At 63.6% G+C, this 16,516-nt stretch overlaps 7 protein-coding genes across 7 annotated transcripts in view; 3 read left to right on the top strand and 4 right to left on the bottom strand.

Annotated features, from left to right (window-relative positions):
- Positions 1-226: 226 nt before the first annotated feature.
- On the bottom strand, positions 227-1,170 carry PFL1_00935 (uncharacterized protein; the record flags this gene model as incomplete). The annotated part of the gene is made up of 3 exons (XM_007878436.1): positions 227-645; positions 801-1,025; positions 1,122-1,170. The coding sequence occupies 3 exons, from the start codon at positions 1,168-1,170 to the stop codon at positions 227-229; spliced, it is 693 nt and encodes a 230-aa protein (XP_007876627.1).
- A 520-nt stretch (positions 1,171-1,690) lies between these two features.
- PFL1_00934 (uncharacterized protein) lies at positions 1,691-2,880 on the top strand (the record flags this gene model as incomplete). Its single annotated transcript, XM_007878435.1, has 4 exons — positions 1,691-2,116; positions 2,230-2,301; positions 2,396-2,471; positions 2,570-2,880. The coding sequence occupies 4 exons, from the start codon at positions 1,691-1,693 to the stop codon at positions 2,878-2,880; spliced, it is 885 nt and encodes a 294-aa protein (XP_007876626.1).
- An 874-nt stretch (positions 2,881-3,754) lies between these two features.
- Positions 3,755-4,899, bottom strand: PFL1_00933 (uncharacterized protein; the record flags this gene model as incomplete). Its single annotated transcript, XM_007878434.1, has 2 exons — positions 3,755-4,537; positions 4,753-4,899. 2 exons carry the CDS (start codon positions 4,897-4,899, stop codon positions 3,755-3,757), a joined length of 930 nt encoding a protein of 309 aa, XP_007876625.1.
- A 2,234-nt stretch (positions 4,900-7,133) lies between these two features.
- On the bottom strand, positions 7,134-8,058 carry PFL1_00932 (uncharacterized protein; the record flags this gene model as incomplete). The annotated part of the gene is made up of 3 exons (XM_007878433.1): positions 7,134-7,425; positions 7,644-7,766; positions 7,853-8,058. 3 exons carry the CDS (start codon positions 8,056-8,058, stop codon positions 7,134-7,136), a joined length of 621 nt encoding a protein of 206 aa, XP_007876624.1.
- A 1,567-nt stretch (positions 8,059-9,625) lies between these two features.
- PFL1_00931 (uncharacterized protein) lies at positions 9,626-9,985 on the top strand (the record flags this gene model as incomplete). Its single annotated transcript, XM_007878432.1, has 2 exons — positions 9,626-9,653; positions 9,729-9,985. The coding sequence occupies 2 exons, from the start codon at positions 9,626-9,628 to the stop codon at positions 9,983-9,985; spliced, it is 285 nt and encodes a 94-aa protein (XP_007876623.1).
- A 2,048-nt stretch (positions 9,986-12,033) lies between these two features.
- Positions 12,034-13,608, bottom strand: PFL1_00930 (uncharacterized protein; the record flags this gene model as incomplete). The annotated part of the gene is made up of 1 exon (XM_007878431.1): positions 12,034-13,608. The coding sequence occupies one exon, from the start codon at positions 13,606-13,608 to the stop codon at positions 12,034-12,036; it is 1,575 nt and encodes a 524-aa protein (XP_007876622.1).
- Positions 13,609-15,885: 2,277 nt separating this feature from the next.
- PFL1_00929 (uncharacterized protein) overlaps positions 15,886-16,516 on the top strand; it is a gene marked incomplete at both ends in the record, with an annotated part of 2,351 nt that continues 1,720 nt past the window's right edge. The window contains one exon of the mRNA XM_007878430.1: positions 15,886-16,497. Within this exon, the coding sequence (XP_007876621.1) occupies positions 15,886-16,497 (612 nt within the window). The remainder of the gene's footprint in view (positions 16,498-16,516) is intronic.

Genomic DNA, 16,516 nt, shown 5'->3' with positions numbered 1-16,516 from the left:
CCGTGTGGCCTTGGGCAGTCTCAGAGAGAGAGAGAGAGAGAGAGAGGGAGAGAGGGAGAGAAAGAGAAAGAAACGACAGGTCTGCTGCAAAGAGCCCGAGCTGAAGCGTGCACTGTTGTTCCATTCTGCGCCCCGTCGATCCGGACGGACGGCGCGCTGCGCTATTTACATGGAGGATAGACGACTAGTGTCAGCACGCGAGTCGCCGCCTCTTGTTTCGCCGCATCTACTGATCCTTCTTGGCCTCGGGAGTGGCAGCGGCTGCCGGGGCAGCAGCCTTGGACGACGACGACGACGACGAGAGGAGGGCCTCCTGCTTTCGGCGGTTGGCCTCCTTCTGGATGTTGTCCTGTCGTTCGAGGTACCACTGCGAGGTCTGGAGGACGACGACGCCAAGCAGGAGGGCGGCGATGATGGTGTTGGTGGCCGAGATGATGCGGATGCAGCTGGTGCGCTCGTCGGGCGTCATGGGACCCTGAGGCGGCGCAAAGGTCGAGTGGCCCTTGTCGAAGGCCTCCTTCTGGGCGTGGCGCTGCGTCATGATGGCCGAGCGCAGCAGGAGGTAGTCGTTGGTCGGGTCGTTGAGCAGGCGCAGGTTGGGCACCACGACGCCGCCGTACATGCATACTCCGCCCATGAAGAGGGCTGGCGGAGGGGCGGTGAGGCCAGAACGGGTAGGATCAAGGGGCCGGGGGGGGGGGGGGGGGTCGGGGGCGTCAGGTCAGTGACGGCAGTGGGTGTGGGGCAGAGAGCCGAAGCGAGCGGGGTCAGGAGAGGTAGGAAGACGGGTCGGAACGCACCGAGGCTTCCGCCGTCAAAGTACTTTGCCATTTCGGTCCAGTGGTGGAGCTTGGCAATGAGGCCGACGATGCCGAGGCCCATCATGCCGTGGAGCAAGGCGGTGACGGCGGTGGGGGCATTGTGGATCGAGAGGTAGAAGCGGTCTGCGGCGTCGACGGCGGCGGGCTCGAGGGTGGCGCTGTAGAGCAGCGGGAAGTCGTAGATCGATGCGATAAAGAGGACGCCTGTCGCGAGGGAAGAAGAAGGCCGAACATCGAGACGGAGCATGGGTCAGCTTGCGAGGACGGGGGGGTGGGGGATGAACGGGGGCTTGAACGCACCAAAAAGGAAGGCGACGCTGCTGACGACGGCACCGGTACGGAAGCCCATGATGGAGGATGGATCGAGGTGTCTTCGGAGGGAGTGTGTTCGAAGTGATAAGAGGGATGGTGGCGGAAGGACGAGGAGCGGGGGACTGAGAAGAAGCAAGCCCAGGCGGGCCCGTCCGAATTGGCACGCGGCGAGGCTGCGCTGCGGGGCTCTGGGGAAGAAGGAAGCGGGTGTGGGCCACGGGCGAGGGCGCGCAGGCCAGGCCCAGACCCAGACCCGGGCCCCCCATCGCTGGCCCGAAACACGGGCGAAAGCCGAACCAGGCTCGGAGGCCAGGCCAAGAAGAGGTACTGCTGACTAAGCCTGACATTCTACTCCTTCCAGGAACGCTGGGTTGGTCCAACACCCTGACTGCTGGTTGCGCCGGCCACCAAGACCCTTTCCTCCACACCCTCTCTCTCGCGCTGAGCCTCGCCTGGCCCCCTTCCAACGTTGCCGGCACCAATCCTCGCACCAACCTTCCTCATCGTCCCCTCTGTCAATCTGCAGCCGCACTTCAACGGCCAACCCGCAGCACGGCATGACGATCCGCGCCGTCCTCATCGTCAACAACCACGGCAAGCCGCGCCTCACCAAGTTCTACTCGCAGCTCCCCTCGGCGCGCCAGCAGGCCCTCATCCGCCTCATCTACCGCCTCGTCTCCAAGCGCCCCGACGGCGTGTGCAACTTCCTCGACGCCCCCGAACTCACACCGCTACTACCACCCCCTAGCGACGCCGTATCCTTTTCCAGCACCTCCCGCACCGCCCCAAGCAGCGGCAGCGGCAGCGGCAGCGGCAGCGGCACCAACACCGCCAACGCCGCAAGACGGTCAACGAGAGGCGAGACCTCGGACCGCTCCAACCAGGACGAGCTCAGGGTCATCTACCGCCACTATGCCACCCTCTACTTTGTCTTTGTCGTCGATCAGAGCGAGAGCGAGCTTGGTATCCTTGACCTCATCCAGGTGAGCGGCCAGACCCGGCTGCACAAGTTGCGCTCTATTCCCGCGACCCGCTGATCGAATGTCGAACACCCGTCCTTGCCCCATGACCCGCCCTCTCTCGTCCCCGCCATCAGGTCTTTGTCGAATCCCTCGACCGCTGCTTTGAAAACGTGTGCGAGCTCGACCTCATCTTCCACTTTGACGAGGTGAGCTGGCCAGTGTTCCGTTTGTACATCCGGCCGCCGGCATCCCTCTGGCGCTCTCTTGCTAAACGAAGACCTCCCCTGCCGCCCACGCCAGGTCCATGCCATCCTGTGCGAGCTGATACAGGGAGGCCTCGTGGTCGAGACCAACATCAACGAAATTGTTTCGGCAGGTGCGTACCCGTCTATCCCTGGCCTCTCTCGAGCCTCCGCCCATCGCTGCTCGGAGACTGACCCTCCCTTGCCCCACTTCGGCCCGCCCCGCCCGCAGCACAAACCACATCGCGCGCGCGCAAGACGTCGGCGGCAACCACACCGGGCGGCGGCGGTCTGGCCTCGTTCGTCCCATCAGCCACGTCCAACCTCTCCTCGCTCACCCCTTCCTCGCTCAACCTCGGTTTCCCCGGTTCTCCAGGGTGGGGCAATGGAGGGTCATCGAGCAGCAGCAGCGGCAGTGGAGGCGGCGGAGGGGGAGGGGGCATCGCCTGGCCAAAGGGGACCTTTATGGTCGATGCGCTCGCCAACCTCGGCAGTCAGTACCTTGGTGGTGGATCCAGAGGCAGAGGTCGGTACGGCAGATGAGAACGCACCGTCCTCTTTCTCGCCAACACCTCCCCCATAGACGGAGCACGAGGGGGAAAGAAGAAAGAGAGCGGCGTACCCCTGCCCTTGCCGTGCCGTATACCCCCAGTGTCCATCATCATGCAAACCGGATTCCATCCGAACCCGCACAGCATAGCTATCCTGGCAGCAGCAGTCGCACACACACACACACCGCGATGCCGACGGGTACGCGACAAGCGACGCAGCTGCGGCGGTGAAGCGAGAGCATAACGAGAGGCCGAGTGGATTGAGAGGGATGTATACAAGGACAACATGATGGGAGCGGATAAGCATCAGGCATGACAGTGAACGACGGACGACAGCGGAGGCGGAGGCGACGTGTGCGGTGAGGCGAGGCGCGGCACGATTGCGGCTCTTGCACGCCCCTCCTCGGCCGCGCATCGAGGGCAGAGACGGATGACCTTGACGTTGGGATCGCCCCCCTCCTTCCTTGCGTGGCGAGGGCCCTTTATTTTGAAAAGCGGGAGGGGCATAGACAGGCTGGCTGGGGGCATCTGATGACGCTCTCGCGGCCAGGGTTGACCGCCTTGCCGGCTGCTATGACCTGGCCCAGGGTGCACAGTGCCCAGCTGGCAGCGTCTGCGACTGCAACAGCCGCGACGAGAGGTCCGGGCCTCTCGCGCCGAAGACTGCGCTGCGCACGCGTCATCCAGAGTCTCGATGCATGGCCGAGGCGGCATCCGTCGGCGGTGCTGGCTCCCCGAGGATTCACGTGTGGCTGGAGAGACTGCTCCCGCTCCGCAGCCGATATGGGCCCACCACAGCCTCGCCCGAATGAAGGGCCCTCTTGACCGATGACCACCCGCCGTTCCGGATCCCGCGCGACGCCCGCCTAGACGCTCGACTTGGTCTGCTCGTTGAGGAAGAACCTGAAGCCCTCGTACGACAGCCAGCAGAGGGCGTTGGACGGCATAAAGGTGAGGACGCGCGGCGTGAGGCCCCTCGCGAAGCCCTTGAGGCCGGCCTTTTGTCGGATAATCTGGAAGGCCTCGAGCATGCCCGAGGCGGAGCGGATGCGCGGGTCGGTGCTGCTGCCGCGCGTCTGGAGCAGCGTCTTTGCCACGTCGAGCGGGTTGGTGACGGCCGCCGCCACGGCGCCCGAAAACGCTCCCGCCGTGACGTGGGTGACGGGCGAGTAGCTCTCCGACGGGTTGAGGACCTTTTTGGCCCACTCGTACACCGAAAACTGCACCGCCGTAAAGGGCACCGTCATCGTCAGCGTCGTCGGGTACGAGACGTAGAAGGCGCGCAGGCCCTCGGCCTGGTAGACGTTGCGGGCGCACTGCATGACGGTGCGATGTGTCGAGCCGTGCATCTGCATGCGCTGCTTGATCACGTCGAACGGATTCATAAAGGCGTCGGCCGCGATCGTGGCCGATGCGCCCGCAAAGGCGGTGCTGGCAAACTGGTGGCCCTCGCGGTTGCCGCCCGTCATGTCCTTGACCGTCTCGTAGGTGCCAAAGTAGACGGCGTGCGCTGGCCCCGCGCCCATGATGACCGATGCCACACCTCGCCATAACGTCCGCGCGCCCTCGAGCGTGCTGATGCGGTTGAAGGCCTGCACGACGCCCGTATACGTGGCGGCCGGGGTTGCCGAAAGGATCTGCATCCGCGTCTGTGGAGAGGCGAGGAGGACGGCCCACGAGAGGAGAGCGAACCAGGTCAGCAGGGCGTCCGCGCTGGTCTGTGGTGTGCCAGGGGTTCCCGCTCCACCCCTCGCACCCATCTGCGGATCAAGACGAGGCAGTGGCAGCTGCGCCCAGACTGAACGGACCCTCCAGGGAGACGCGGGCTCACGACTGGGCCGCAGGGGGGGCACACGCCACTCACTCGGATGACGTCGACGGGGAACATGACGGCATGCTCGCTGATACCGGCGAGGGAACCCGCGATCATGTTGATATGGAGCGGCACATTGTTGCCAAGACCCTCGTAGTCGATCTCCTCTTCGAGAGCGGATACGGATGTGTCGGACATTTGGTCGGCGTCGAGATCAGTGTGTGGTGAAGTGCGGATCGATGCGGGGCCAGCAGGAGATGGTCGACAATCGGCCGTCTGTTCGGAGACGCTGCAGCTCGCAGTGGCAAGAGGCTCGGCGTGGTTGTAGCGGGCCGGATCAGACTGCGAGGCCTGGTGCGCAGAGGGCAGGTGGCAGTGGCTTGAGCGGACCTTTGAAGGTGCAGCCTCGTTGACGAGCGAAGGACGTCGCGGTGCGGAGTGGAACCCAGACGGAGCCGACGACTGGCGACCTTGAAGCGAGCCGTCAATCTTGACGACAGAGCGCGGCTGGCCGAGATTAGAGGAGCGATCAAACGAGCGCCGAGACGAGGAAAAGCGAGGAGGATGTTGCGTCCGACGATGCGGCGAACGAGGTGGGAAAGGGAAGAAAGAACCACGCCGGGACCGAGGAGCGAGGCGGTAGGTGTGAGTGAGTACAGTGAGCGAGCGAGCGTGGCTTCCGTGAGGTAAGAAGAAAAAAGGGAGCGGAGAAGTGGGTGTGTGTGGGCGGTGGGCGGGCGGTGCGGGTCCAGCTGGCTGCTTCTCGATCTGCGGTCTTCGCGTATCCCAGCTTCCGGGCGGCTGGCCGGCCGCCTGGAGAGAGCAAAGAGGTGGGCGGCAGGCCAGGAAGGACGGGCCGGTGTCGTCAGCGTGATTGGACGCTCTGCAATCGGGGCGGCCGCCTTGGCCTTGGCCTGACAGGCCGGCTCAAAAGGGCGAGAAAAAAGCAAGCAGGAGAAAAACGGAGTCAGGGTCAAAGGCCGGCCAAACGCCTGCCCTAGCCTAGCCTGCCTGTGGCCTGCGCCCAGGCCGCGTGTCCTGGGCCTCTTTGGTGCGCGCTGCTTGCTTGGCAGGCCTTCCAAAGTCGCCCACCCTGCTGGCCTGCCTCTCTTTCAGATGCGCCGACGTGGATTGCCGGCAAGGCTGCAAGCCAAAGGCCGACCACGGGCCTTCGTCAGTCGGTCGACGCGTTTATGTATGCGGCCATGGTCCCTCCGTCGCGCTGGCTCATCCGAACAAGCTCAGCATACCGGAGGTCGTGCTCGTGACGACGTGGTCAGCGCTACAGCAAGACTCTCCGTCTCGTTCTGATCGCACACGGCTGCTGCAGCAATCTGCTTTACTCTTATCGCTCCTCGTCGCCGCCATTCAAGGTCGACCCGAGCCTGTCGAGCAGGGCTCTTCGCTCGAGACCTCTGCGGCGGACCAACGGCCCTGCACCGTGACAAGGCTTCGACAGACCTCTGATCAAGCGGTCACGGTCGGATACGCGACACACTTCCTCGCCGAAGACTGTTTGCCGCCTCGAGGACCGCGGCCGCAGGCCGCGTCCATGCCTGAGCGGGACTGGAAGTGCCAAGGTCTGAGAAGGGCAGGGGGAGCAAGGGGCAAGCGCAGGACGAGGGCAAGGGGTGGATGTGGTCAGTCTTTGATCCGGTAGCCAGGCCATCGCAGAAGGGTAGGGGGCAAGAAGGAGGATACGAACAAGTATGTCGGAAGGAAAGGGGGGAGGCGGGTAGAGGGGGGGTTGATGCTGGGGGCCCTATCGATCTGTCGCGGCAGAATATCGTCGCGGGATGTCCTGGTCGAGGTGCATCTGGATCGCAAGTGCGTCTCCCACGATCCGACAGAGGAACCGCGTCGACACACGCAAACGCGAAGCAGCAACGCGCATGGTCTGGGTGAGGCTTTTTGGTTTGGCTTATTGCGCATCGTGCAGGGGATACTACATGTGTGGAGGTGATGCCGTGCGAGGCTCGGAAACGACCCCAGTCGAGGCCGGTCTCCAAGCTCGTGTAGAGGACCATGGCAGACGAGAGGGCATGGACCGGGGGTGGCCGACGTAACTGCGAGTCCGCGCGGGGCGAGGCTCGAGGAGCGTACGGCCTGCGAGGACGTTTTTGGTGATGTGGTGGGTGGGTGCGTGTGTGTGCGTGCGTTGTTTGCTGCCCCGATCGCCTGTGCCCGAGGGAAGACGCCGGCCAGAGGGGGCAGGGCGACTGGGCCCGCCGGGTCGTCCTCGAGAAAACCCAGCAGGAGCGGCCGCCACCATCAAGTCAATGTTACAGCCACGACGGCGGCCGAGGCGGTGGCCACCGAAGGGAAGGGGATGCGAAACCAGACCGAAGCGAACGAGAAGCAAGAAAACGGAACCAGGACGAGGCGAGGAGGACCCGTGGGGACTCCCGCACAAAAGCGTCGCGGCAGCGCGTTTACTTCTTCTTGTTGGCGACGGTGCGGCCACGGCGGCCGGTGGTCTTGGTGTGCTGACCACGGACGCGGAGGTTGAGGTAGTGGCGGATACCACGGTGGGCCTTGATCTTCTTCAGGCGCTCGAGGTCATCACGCAGCTTCGAGTCGAGGCCGTTGGACAGGATGTGGGCGTTCTTGCCGTCGACAATGTCCTTCTGCCTGTTGAGGAACCAGGCCGGGATCTTGAACTCGGCGGGGTTCTGCAGGATGGTGACGATGCGCTCGAGCTCGTCCGAGTTGAGCTCACCGGCGCTGCGGGGGCGAAGGAAGGGTGCAGGCAGAGCACAGAAGCGAAAGTCAGCGATGCTGCTGCGGGGCGGCGTCCCTCCTCGAGTCTCGCTTCCGAGTGCTTCCACGCGCCCGTGGCCATCACGAATCCTCCAACCTGTCATTCCCTCGCAGCATGTCCGCAAGCAGTGCAGGTTTCCTCCGTCCTGGCCCCGCGCCCTGCAGGTATCCCAAACACTAACCGCTTGGAGAGGTCGATATCGGCCTTCTTGCAAACGATGTTGGAGTATCGGCGACCGACACCCTTGATCTGTGTCAGGGCGTACTGGATCTTGATCTTTCCGTCAACGTTGGTGTTGAGGAGACTGTGAGCGGGCAGGGCGGGAAGGCATGAGATGCAGGCGGGTAAGTGCGACTGCCTGTGAATGTCGGCCGCGGCCGGCTGCGGCACCGACCGCCGTCCAGGGCCAGCATCATTGTCGTTTGTCGAGCGTCGATCGTCGCAAAGTCCCGCCAGTTGGTACAGCCGTCGCAGCCGTCGCAGCCGTCGCAGCGTGTCGCAGCGTGTCGCAGCGTGTCGCTGACGCCTGATCCGATCTTGGACAGTCTCGTGGACGGTCTCGTGCCGATTCGCTGTGCTCGCAGCGCGACCATCATGGCAAGGGCTGCGTCGTCCCGCAACAGAGGCTCTCGTCCGTCCTTCGACGGTCGTACGTCCAGCTGCCTCTCCGCCCGTCCGTCACGATCCCTGCGGCCAGACGCTACGAATGACGTCTGCTCCCCTCCGGCGATGCTGTGCGTGCTGCGATGCTGCTGCTGCTTCGGACGCTCGAGACGACAATGATGCTGGCGTGCGCTGGCGGGCGGTGGTGGTGCTGCTGGTGTCGCTCCGGCGGGTCGATTTCGAGGGCAGCCGTGTCGGATGCTCACCGCAGGATGAACGCGAAGTTCTGCGAAGGGTCCGGGGGAACGAGAGACATGATTGCGATGTAGGTGGTGTTGGTGGTGGTGTGCGGGTGGCGGAGGGATGACTTGCTGAACCTTGACGACGACGACGGCGGCGGAGAGAAGACCTGGGTTCGGGGAGCAAAGCGTTGCGTGGGGCCAGCCGTGGCCGGCGGTGCCCCCCCTGGACGCCAGCCCTAGTCTTGCCATGGCCCTGGCCGTGGCCTGCCGTGTGGACGCGGACGCCAGGGCCCACCGCTCCGCCTTGCGGAAAATTGCGCGCGGCTCCGAAGTTCAAAAGAGCCCTGGCACCCCAGCGCCGGTCGTGGGAATTTTTGAAGCTGGTGATCGCATCTCGCCAGACCGGGGGCAATGCGCGGCCCCTCGACCCAGCCGGACCGCCTGGTGCGACGGCCGCCCCTCAAAAGCTTCGCTCGCAGGCGCGCCCCTTCCCTCCGCTCCTCATTCTTCTGCGTGAGTACCGCCCTACCCCCGACCCTGGCGCTGCCATCCACCGCCGCCGCCTCCGCCGCCGCCGTCGCATGATGCTTATGGCATCCCTCTCCGCCTTTGCTGTCGCCACCTCTCTCCTCGCGCACCACCCACAGAGGCACAGGCGCTTCATCCCGTGAGGTTTTTACCGAGGAGAAGCTTACTGCTGATTGCAAATTACCTATAGTTTGCGTCCTTGTTGTCTTTACGACGACTTGGCAATTTTTGAACACCACCAAGGCCCCTCGCATCGCTTCCTGTCTCGCCCGCCGGCGTCATCGCCGACCTCGCTCTGGCTCTTTCCACAACGGCGGCCCGTTGGCTGCTCGCGTCGGACGGTCGGTCGCGAGTCGTCTCGCTCGTACGGACGGCAGCGCTGGGTCGTCGATCGAGAGCCCCTTGTAGTAGCTTGGCATGCTGGGCGGGGGCGTGTTCGTGTTGGCCGTCCGTTGCAATCCAGACATTCATCATGCTGCTCGGTCTCCAGACTCGTGTGTGTTGGTGTGATGTGATGAGCGGCGTTGTTCGCCCTCGCACGGACGGACTCTGAAGGCAGAGGACGGGAGGAGAATGTCTCGCGGCTCGGCGCTTGACATCAGCTCGTGTGCTTCAGACCGCTGCAGCAGGCCGGTTGAAGCAGTCCGCTGAGTGCTGAGCGAGGAAGCAGGTCGGTTGAAGCCGTCCGCTGGGCGCTAAGCGAGGAAGCACCTGTGCAGTTGTCGAGTTGCTGATGTTGCTGTCTTCAATGCAGCTGCTTGGCGCTTTGAAGCTGGTCCGGCCTGACTGCATGCAAGGCTGCTGCAGTGGCAGCAACAGTGAGTCTTTTTGGATTGCCAGGTGTCTCTCTTCTGACAAATCTTCTCCGGATCTGCATTTCATCAGGTGGGCAGTCAAGGAGAAAGTTCTTCTCAAGATGATCGAATCGCGGTGGGCGGGCGACTTCAAGATCATCGACTGCTGCGGGGTGCGCGTGCCGCTCAAGTGCGCTTCGATCGACCGGATCGACTCGACCAAGGGCTACACGGCCAGCAACATCCGTCTCATGGCACTCGGCCTCAACATGCTCAAGAAGTCGTCGGACGACCTCGAGGTGTACGAGTACCTCTCGTACCTGCGCAACCGCGAGGGCATCATCAGGCCCGTGTAGTGTCGTTTGCGAACAGCATGAATTCACACAATGCACGACGCTGGCAGAAGTACAAAATGTGAGAAAGCAAGAACAGGTCGGCGGGTCGGTGAAGGAGACCTGCGCTGGCGGCGGTGCTCGAGGTAATGATGTCTGCGGTAGAGTGTCCAAGATGGACCGGCAGGGTAAGGCGAGTTGAGGCCGGTCGAGGCGGTTCGAGGCGGTTCGAGGCGGGATGAGACGAGGCGGGCGGCAGAAGAGGGCAGAGAGGAACAGGTGATACAGAGGATGAGCGGGTCTCGGCCTCGGTCACGCCAATGGCTGCTGTAGCGGCGGGCGTCGGTAGCTACTCACGATGATGGCCGCGGTACGAGTGCAGCCGTGCCGACAGCCCCATGGCGGTAGCAGCTAGTGCGGGTGTCTGGTTGAAGTCGAGGGCGAGGCTGATGAAGGCGAGCGCGAGGGGTGGAAACGAGCCAGAGAGAGTCAGCAGGCAGGATAAGGACTCACGACGGCGAATCTCCGCCAGCCGAGGGACCCGCCGTGGGACCATGAGGGCGAGGCGAGTAACAAGGACGAGGACGATGGCGAGGTGGCGGCGATGTCGAGGTGACGGCGAGGTCATGGCGAGGTGACGGTGAGAACGATGGTGACGGTGAGAGCGATGGCGGGGTGAGAGCGATGGCGAGGTGACGGTGAGAGCGATGACGAGGTGAGAGCGATGGCGAGGTGAGAGCGATGGTGACGGTGAGGACGAGGGCGAGGTGACGGCGGGGAGGGCGAGCTCATGGCGAGGTGACAGCGAGGCAACGGCGAGGCGAGGACGATGGTGGTGGCGGTGGCGAGGTGAGGGTGACGATGACGGGACGGCGACAGTAGTAGCGAGGCGAGAGCGACGACGAGCCAATGGCGATGGCGATGGCGATGGCGATGGCGATGGCGATGGCGATGGCGATGGCGATGGCGATGGCGATGGCGAGAAAAGGGCGACGGCGACGGCGACGGCGACGGCGACGGCGACGGCGAAGAGAGGGTGACAGGGACGGCGTGGTGAGGGCGACGACGAGGTGAGAACGAGAACCTGCGTCAAGATGGGGACGGCGGAATGCGAACAGGTCTGAGGCGGTTCAACGAGGAGATCGAGTCGATGGCGAGCATTGGCGGTGCTGATGATAGGAAAGAATCGCGACCAGCAGCGCTGGTAGGCCAGAGACAGTCGATGGGTCGCTGTGTGGGCGGGGATGTGGTGTTGGTGAGGATGGGCGGGGCGAGCGACTTGGGAAGGCTTGTGTGCGTTGGGACAGTTGCCAAGTGGAGAAGCAGGCTGCCTGCTTTGTGGAGCGGGCTTCGGGTCCGAGGACGGTCTGGGGAACGAGGTCTGGAGGTCGGCGCCGGTGCCGACACCGGTCAGTATCACTACGAAGACTCGGAGTGCCTCGATGTGCGCTCGCCAAGCCAAGCCGCTTGGCCCAAGGTCACGATTGACTCGCAGATCGGCGGATTCTGGTGGCCGTCAGTCGGCAAAGTAGCAGCTCGCGGCGTCACGCAAAGCCAAACTCATCAATGAGCCGGATAGGTTGGCAAGTGATCCGTTCCACCTCTGATCAAGGCAGCCGGAGGAGATCTCATCAGTCGGCCCGGGCTTTGACGTGAGGGGGAAGTGCGGTGCGAGCGATTCATCAGTGATACAGACAACGGTACAAGCCAGGGGGGTGGCGCCACGGAATCATGATCAACTTCGACGAAGACAGTGGCGGCTTGCTGTGCTATCGTGGAATGGATGAGAGGACGAGGGATGCCCAGCGAGAGCTCAGCGAGAGCCAGGCGAGATTTGTAGACAGGCGCAACAGAGCAACAGGGGGGCTTGCTTGATCTCCGTCTGTGCGGCGTCCCGACGGGCAGCACCAGCATGGCATAGGACGGTCTCGCTGGATGCGGATGCCGTTCCAATGCGAAGGGGGACAACCCCAAGCCAGGCCACAAAGCCAGGGGAAAGGGCAAGGGCAGGAGATTCCAAACTTGGCGTCGGGCGCTGAAACCGTGGTCAGGCAGCATTGTCGCATGCCTCGTCATTCTTGCGAAGCACGAAGCCAAAGTCGCATCGCTTCAGTGCCTTGGGCAGTGGCCGTCCCCGTTGTGTTGAAGCGTGGCGGCGGCAGTGGACGAGGCGGACGCGGCTGCCACAGCCGTGCAGGTGTTGCAGGTGTGCTTGTCCCGAAGATGTGCGGCATCACGGCCCAAAGATCAGCGCGGGCAGATGCGGTGTTGGCGCCTGAGAAACGCGGAGGGGGCAAGGTACCCCAGAGTCTTGCGCCAGAGGTGTGCTCATCCGCGTCGGAGGGATCGGGCGAGGTGGACCCGGCGCGAGAGGTCTCTTGCACGGTGCGGCTGTCATCCGACTGGACGTCATTCGACTGATCTCCTTCCGACTGGTCTTCGTCGGACCGTCTCTGGCCGACGATTGGCCGATCGAGGCCTCTTGGAGGGACGGTTGCTCGACGGGGCCATGTTCGGCACAGCGACCGGTGGTGCGCTCGCCGACTTCGGACGCCATGGTGTGGCAGGCGCGGTTCGGGCCGGCTGCTGTGGCGGCCGAGCTCGTGGCCGAGGTATGGGTGCCAGTTGCAGAGGACGTCATTGTTGAGATGGAGTGCTGAGGTCGTTAGAGAGGGTATGTGGTGGATGTGGATCTCGTGGCGATCACGGCTTGACCGGTCCAAAAAAAGATCAACTGCTCGGCGTGGCCTGGCACGACTCAGCGAGCCCAGTGTGGAGAGACGACGCCCAGGCGGGGAGGGAATCCCAGAGCCGAGTCCCGGATTTTCCACTAGGGGGAGTGCAGCAGCGCCCTTCCTGTCGAACCGTGCGACGAGTATGGCTGGGCAGACCATCTCGCTTGATCCCGCGTCGACTGCTGTTCGATTAGAGACTTGACCACTCTCAATCGATGTAGCAAGAAGCGCAGCTTTTGACATCGGCGACAACTTCAAAGCATTGGCTTGTCCGGCTGCGTCCCAACCGTGCGACGACATCGTCCAATCGTCGCCTTCTCTGCATGGAGCATCGTGCGAGGAGCCGCACAACCCTCTCGGGACGCAGCGTGCCACGAACCGCTGTCTTGGCAGACAGGCGATCCTGAGCCTGTCGCTAAGTCTAGACGCCCACAGCTCGTGATTGCAGTCGGTTCCAGCGTGTCGATGCCGCGAGGGGGGAGGACTGCTGGGAAAGCCCGTCAAAGGCGGCTCGAGCCTTGACGCTGAAGGCAGTTGAGAATTCAGCTGCTCGAAAACGGCGGGGATGCATGGTCCGTGGTGTGCTCCGAGAATGGTACGGGCGAAGCGGTGAAAGAATTGTGGTCCGGGAGATGTTCGGGGGTGGCTGCGAGACTTCGTACTTTCCCCGCTTCGCCGACTACCGGACGGAGTGGACCTTTGCCGACAGTGACCTTGTTGGAGGTGGTTGTAGACTCGCGCATGCAGCGTACTGAGCGCTACGACTGCCAGCAGAGAGAACTGAGCAGGAAGAGCGAGACCAGGGCTCCATTTCCATTCACATGTGTCAACCCACGGATCCCGTGCCATGCCTTGACCGCCGCGTTCCGCGCTTGGAATGGTAGAGGCGGGCGATGCTGGCAGCGATGACATCCTGTAGCCGGGAGCGACAGGAAGGAAACTGACTGGGCGAAGAGCCTGCAAGCCGAGCAAGTCTCGTTGGTCTGGGAGTGCAGAAGCCTCTGCCGGACGCAGAGGTCATAGGAAACGTGACGCCGGTCGTGAAAGCGACGAAGAGGTGATTCAAGATGAACACTCGTATGCACAGAGACGCGTCTGAGCTGATGGACGCGCGCCATGAAGGAGTGACGTGCACCGGTTGGCTTGGAGTCCCGCGAGCAGGCGATGTGCGAACGTCGATCGGCAGCAGGTGACGGACGCACCTTGCGGCAGATCCGACGCTTCATTAGACGCTGATTCTGGGATTCTCTGTGCGCTCGATGGCTGGAAAGGGCCTGTCGTGATGCATCGTGATGGGGACCGTCGCGGTGCTGAGCTATTTTCGAGGCGTGAGGCTGAGTCTTATCGTGCGCGGGAGCGGCGCAGTTGCGTCGGGTGCGAGGATAGCAGACAGTGGACAAACAGACTTCAGGTGTCGAAGATGGCATTCGAGAGTCTGACTGCCATGGTAGCTGATGAGGTCGAGGCCATGGCGTCGGCGAACGCAATCGACGATGAGATATGGAAGAGTGGTGGTGGTGTGCTAGAAAGACGTCGGGCAAGGAGTAAACGGACGGAATTGGACACGTCCGACCACCCTGTCCTTCTCCTTACGTCAGCAACGACGAGTGGATCGCTGGATCTCACCTACTCTCTACCGTCCAGAGTCGTCAGTTCCGACCTGAAGGGGCCTACTGGACGGGTCCGCCTTGACGCTCGACGACTGCGGCGCGAAGTTTTCGCACGGCGGAGCCGCAGGCAAATAGGGGCTTCGCGCGGGGCGGAAGGAAACCATCGCACAGGGGGAGCGCCCCGACCCAGCGAATCAGAGTCGGTGCTGTCGGGCACCCCATCGAGAGGCTTTGTTCGAGCACAAAGGGGCCGAATGAAAAGAGATTCAGCACAAGGTCGAGCGAAAGTCGAAGTCAAAGATGCTTTCGTACGACGTCGGACCGGTCATTTTGTGCGACGGCCCGGGGGCGGGCGGGGCTGGTCACCCCGGTGACACAGCTATGTGGCATGCGGTGTGCGAGGCTCCCCAAAAACTGCCCAATTGCGACCTCCTCATCTGCTGCCTTCGGCGATGGAGAACCACGAAAGACGATTGCTCTTGCCTCATTTCGAGAGCAACGGGGGCATGCTGCGAATGGATCTGGCCATGCCTGGCCCCGGCTGCCTGACAGTCTGCCTGGCTCCCGCCTTCCCTTGCCTGCCTTGCCCTGTGAGCTGGGCTCCCTGCCATGGCCTCCCTCCCTGGACGAGCGACGAGTCTTCTCCCCTTCTGACTTTGGCCCGGCCAAACGTATATCAACCCCCCCTCTACCCGCCTCCCCCCTTTCCTTCCGACATACTTGTTCGTATCCTCCTTCTTGCCCCCTACCCTTCTGCGATGGCCTGGCTACCGGATCAAAGACTGACCACATCCACCCCTTGCCCTCGTCCTGCGCTTGCCCCTTGCTCCCCCTGCCCTTCTCAGACCTTGGCACTTCCAGTCCCGCTCAGGCATGGGTTCTGGAGAGGGGGCGTCGACGGGCTTGCACAGCCACCCGTTTTCGTCTTACCGTCGAAGCCCTCCCGCCTCTCTCCTCTGGAGGGAGGTCTGCCCAAATCTATGGCACTGGAGCAGGTTCTCTTCGGAGGGCCTGTTCCTTTCTCTTTTTTGGACCCCGCTGCTTACGTAATCATCTGTCATTCTTGGGGCTCCCTGGAACCGGCTGCCTGATGTATGTGCTTTCACGCTGGCGCGACCGCTTCCAAAGTGTGGGGTAGGCTGGGACGAGGCGAGGCGAGGCGAGGCGAGGTTCGTTTGGCTGGCCGTCGTCCCGGCCTTTGTGTATGGTTTCGATTGCGACGGCTGGCCGGCGTTGAAAGGCGATCCGGCGAGGTGCCGACGATGGCGCCCGTCGGGCTTGGTACTGTACAGTAGGCTGGGGCTGAGCTGCGACGGTGACGACGGCGACGACGAGCGGCTGAGCCGGCTGCATGGTCCGGGCCCAGCCGGCGTTCGCCCCAACGCTTTGCTCGCAGCAGGGCGATGCACCGCGGCTGCGACTCCTCGCCTCCACACTACCCTACCTGGCGTCCCGCTCCTCCGTATCCACGGCGACCTGGCCTTCCCCTGGTCGTCTGTCTGTCCACCACCATCGCCTCCTGTCCTCTCCCTTGCTGGCAGCTTCTGCTTACCTGCACTCCACCACCCAACCTGGCAGCATGGCGGGAACATCGACGACATCACCGCAGGACGATGAGACGACGACGCCGCCGCCGCAGCAGCGGAGGAACCCGGGCCTGCGCCTGCCCAGGATGACCAAGGTCAGCCGACGCGCGGGCGCCAACGATGGCGACGCAGCCCCCTCGGACGACGACGACGACGACGACGACGACTTTGCGCGCTGGAAGGCCGCCTCGGGCCCTACGACGCCCAACCTCTCCGAGACGGCCGCGCAGCTCAAGCGGAGCCTCAGCGTGACGGGCCTGCAGGACCTGGCCCATATGCCTCCTGGCCAGTTGCGCAAGCAGGTGGGCAGCAAGGTCTGGCGGCCCCAGGACGAAGAGGCGCGCATGCCTGGCGACTGGGAGCGCCTGCTGGTCCACGTCGTCCGCGGCGGCCTGCGCGCCGGCAACCTGGCGTTTGCGCTGCGTGCCACGCTGATGCTCGTCCTCGAGCTCATCAAGGCCATCCGCACCAAGCGCTTCAAGGGACGGTCGCTCGGCCTCGCCGTCCTTGGTCCTACAAACTTTCGCTTCGCGGGCCTCTTTGCCCTCTGGGCCGCGCTGTACAAGGCCACCCACAACTCGCTCCGCCTCCTCACGCCCATGCCCGTGACGGCGCGCGATCGCA

The sequence above is a fragment of the Pseudozyma flocculosa genome (assembly GCF_000417875.1).
Source record: "Pseudozyma flocculosa PF-1 unplaced genomic scaffold scaffold00002, whole genome shotgun sequence".
Lineage (NCBI taxonomy): Eukaryota > Fungi > Basidiomycota > Ustilaginomycetes > Ustilaginales > Ustilaginaceae > Pseudozyma > Pseudozyma flocculosa.
This window is presented reverse-complemented; position numbering and strand designations above follow the sequence as displayed.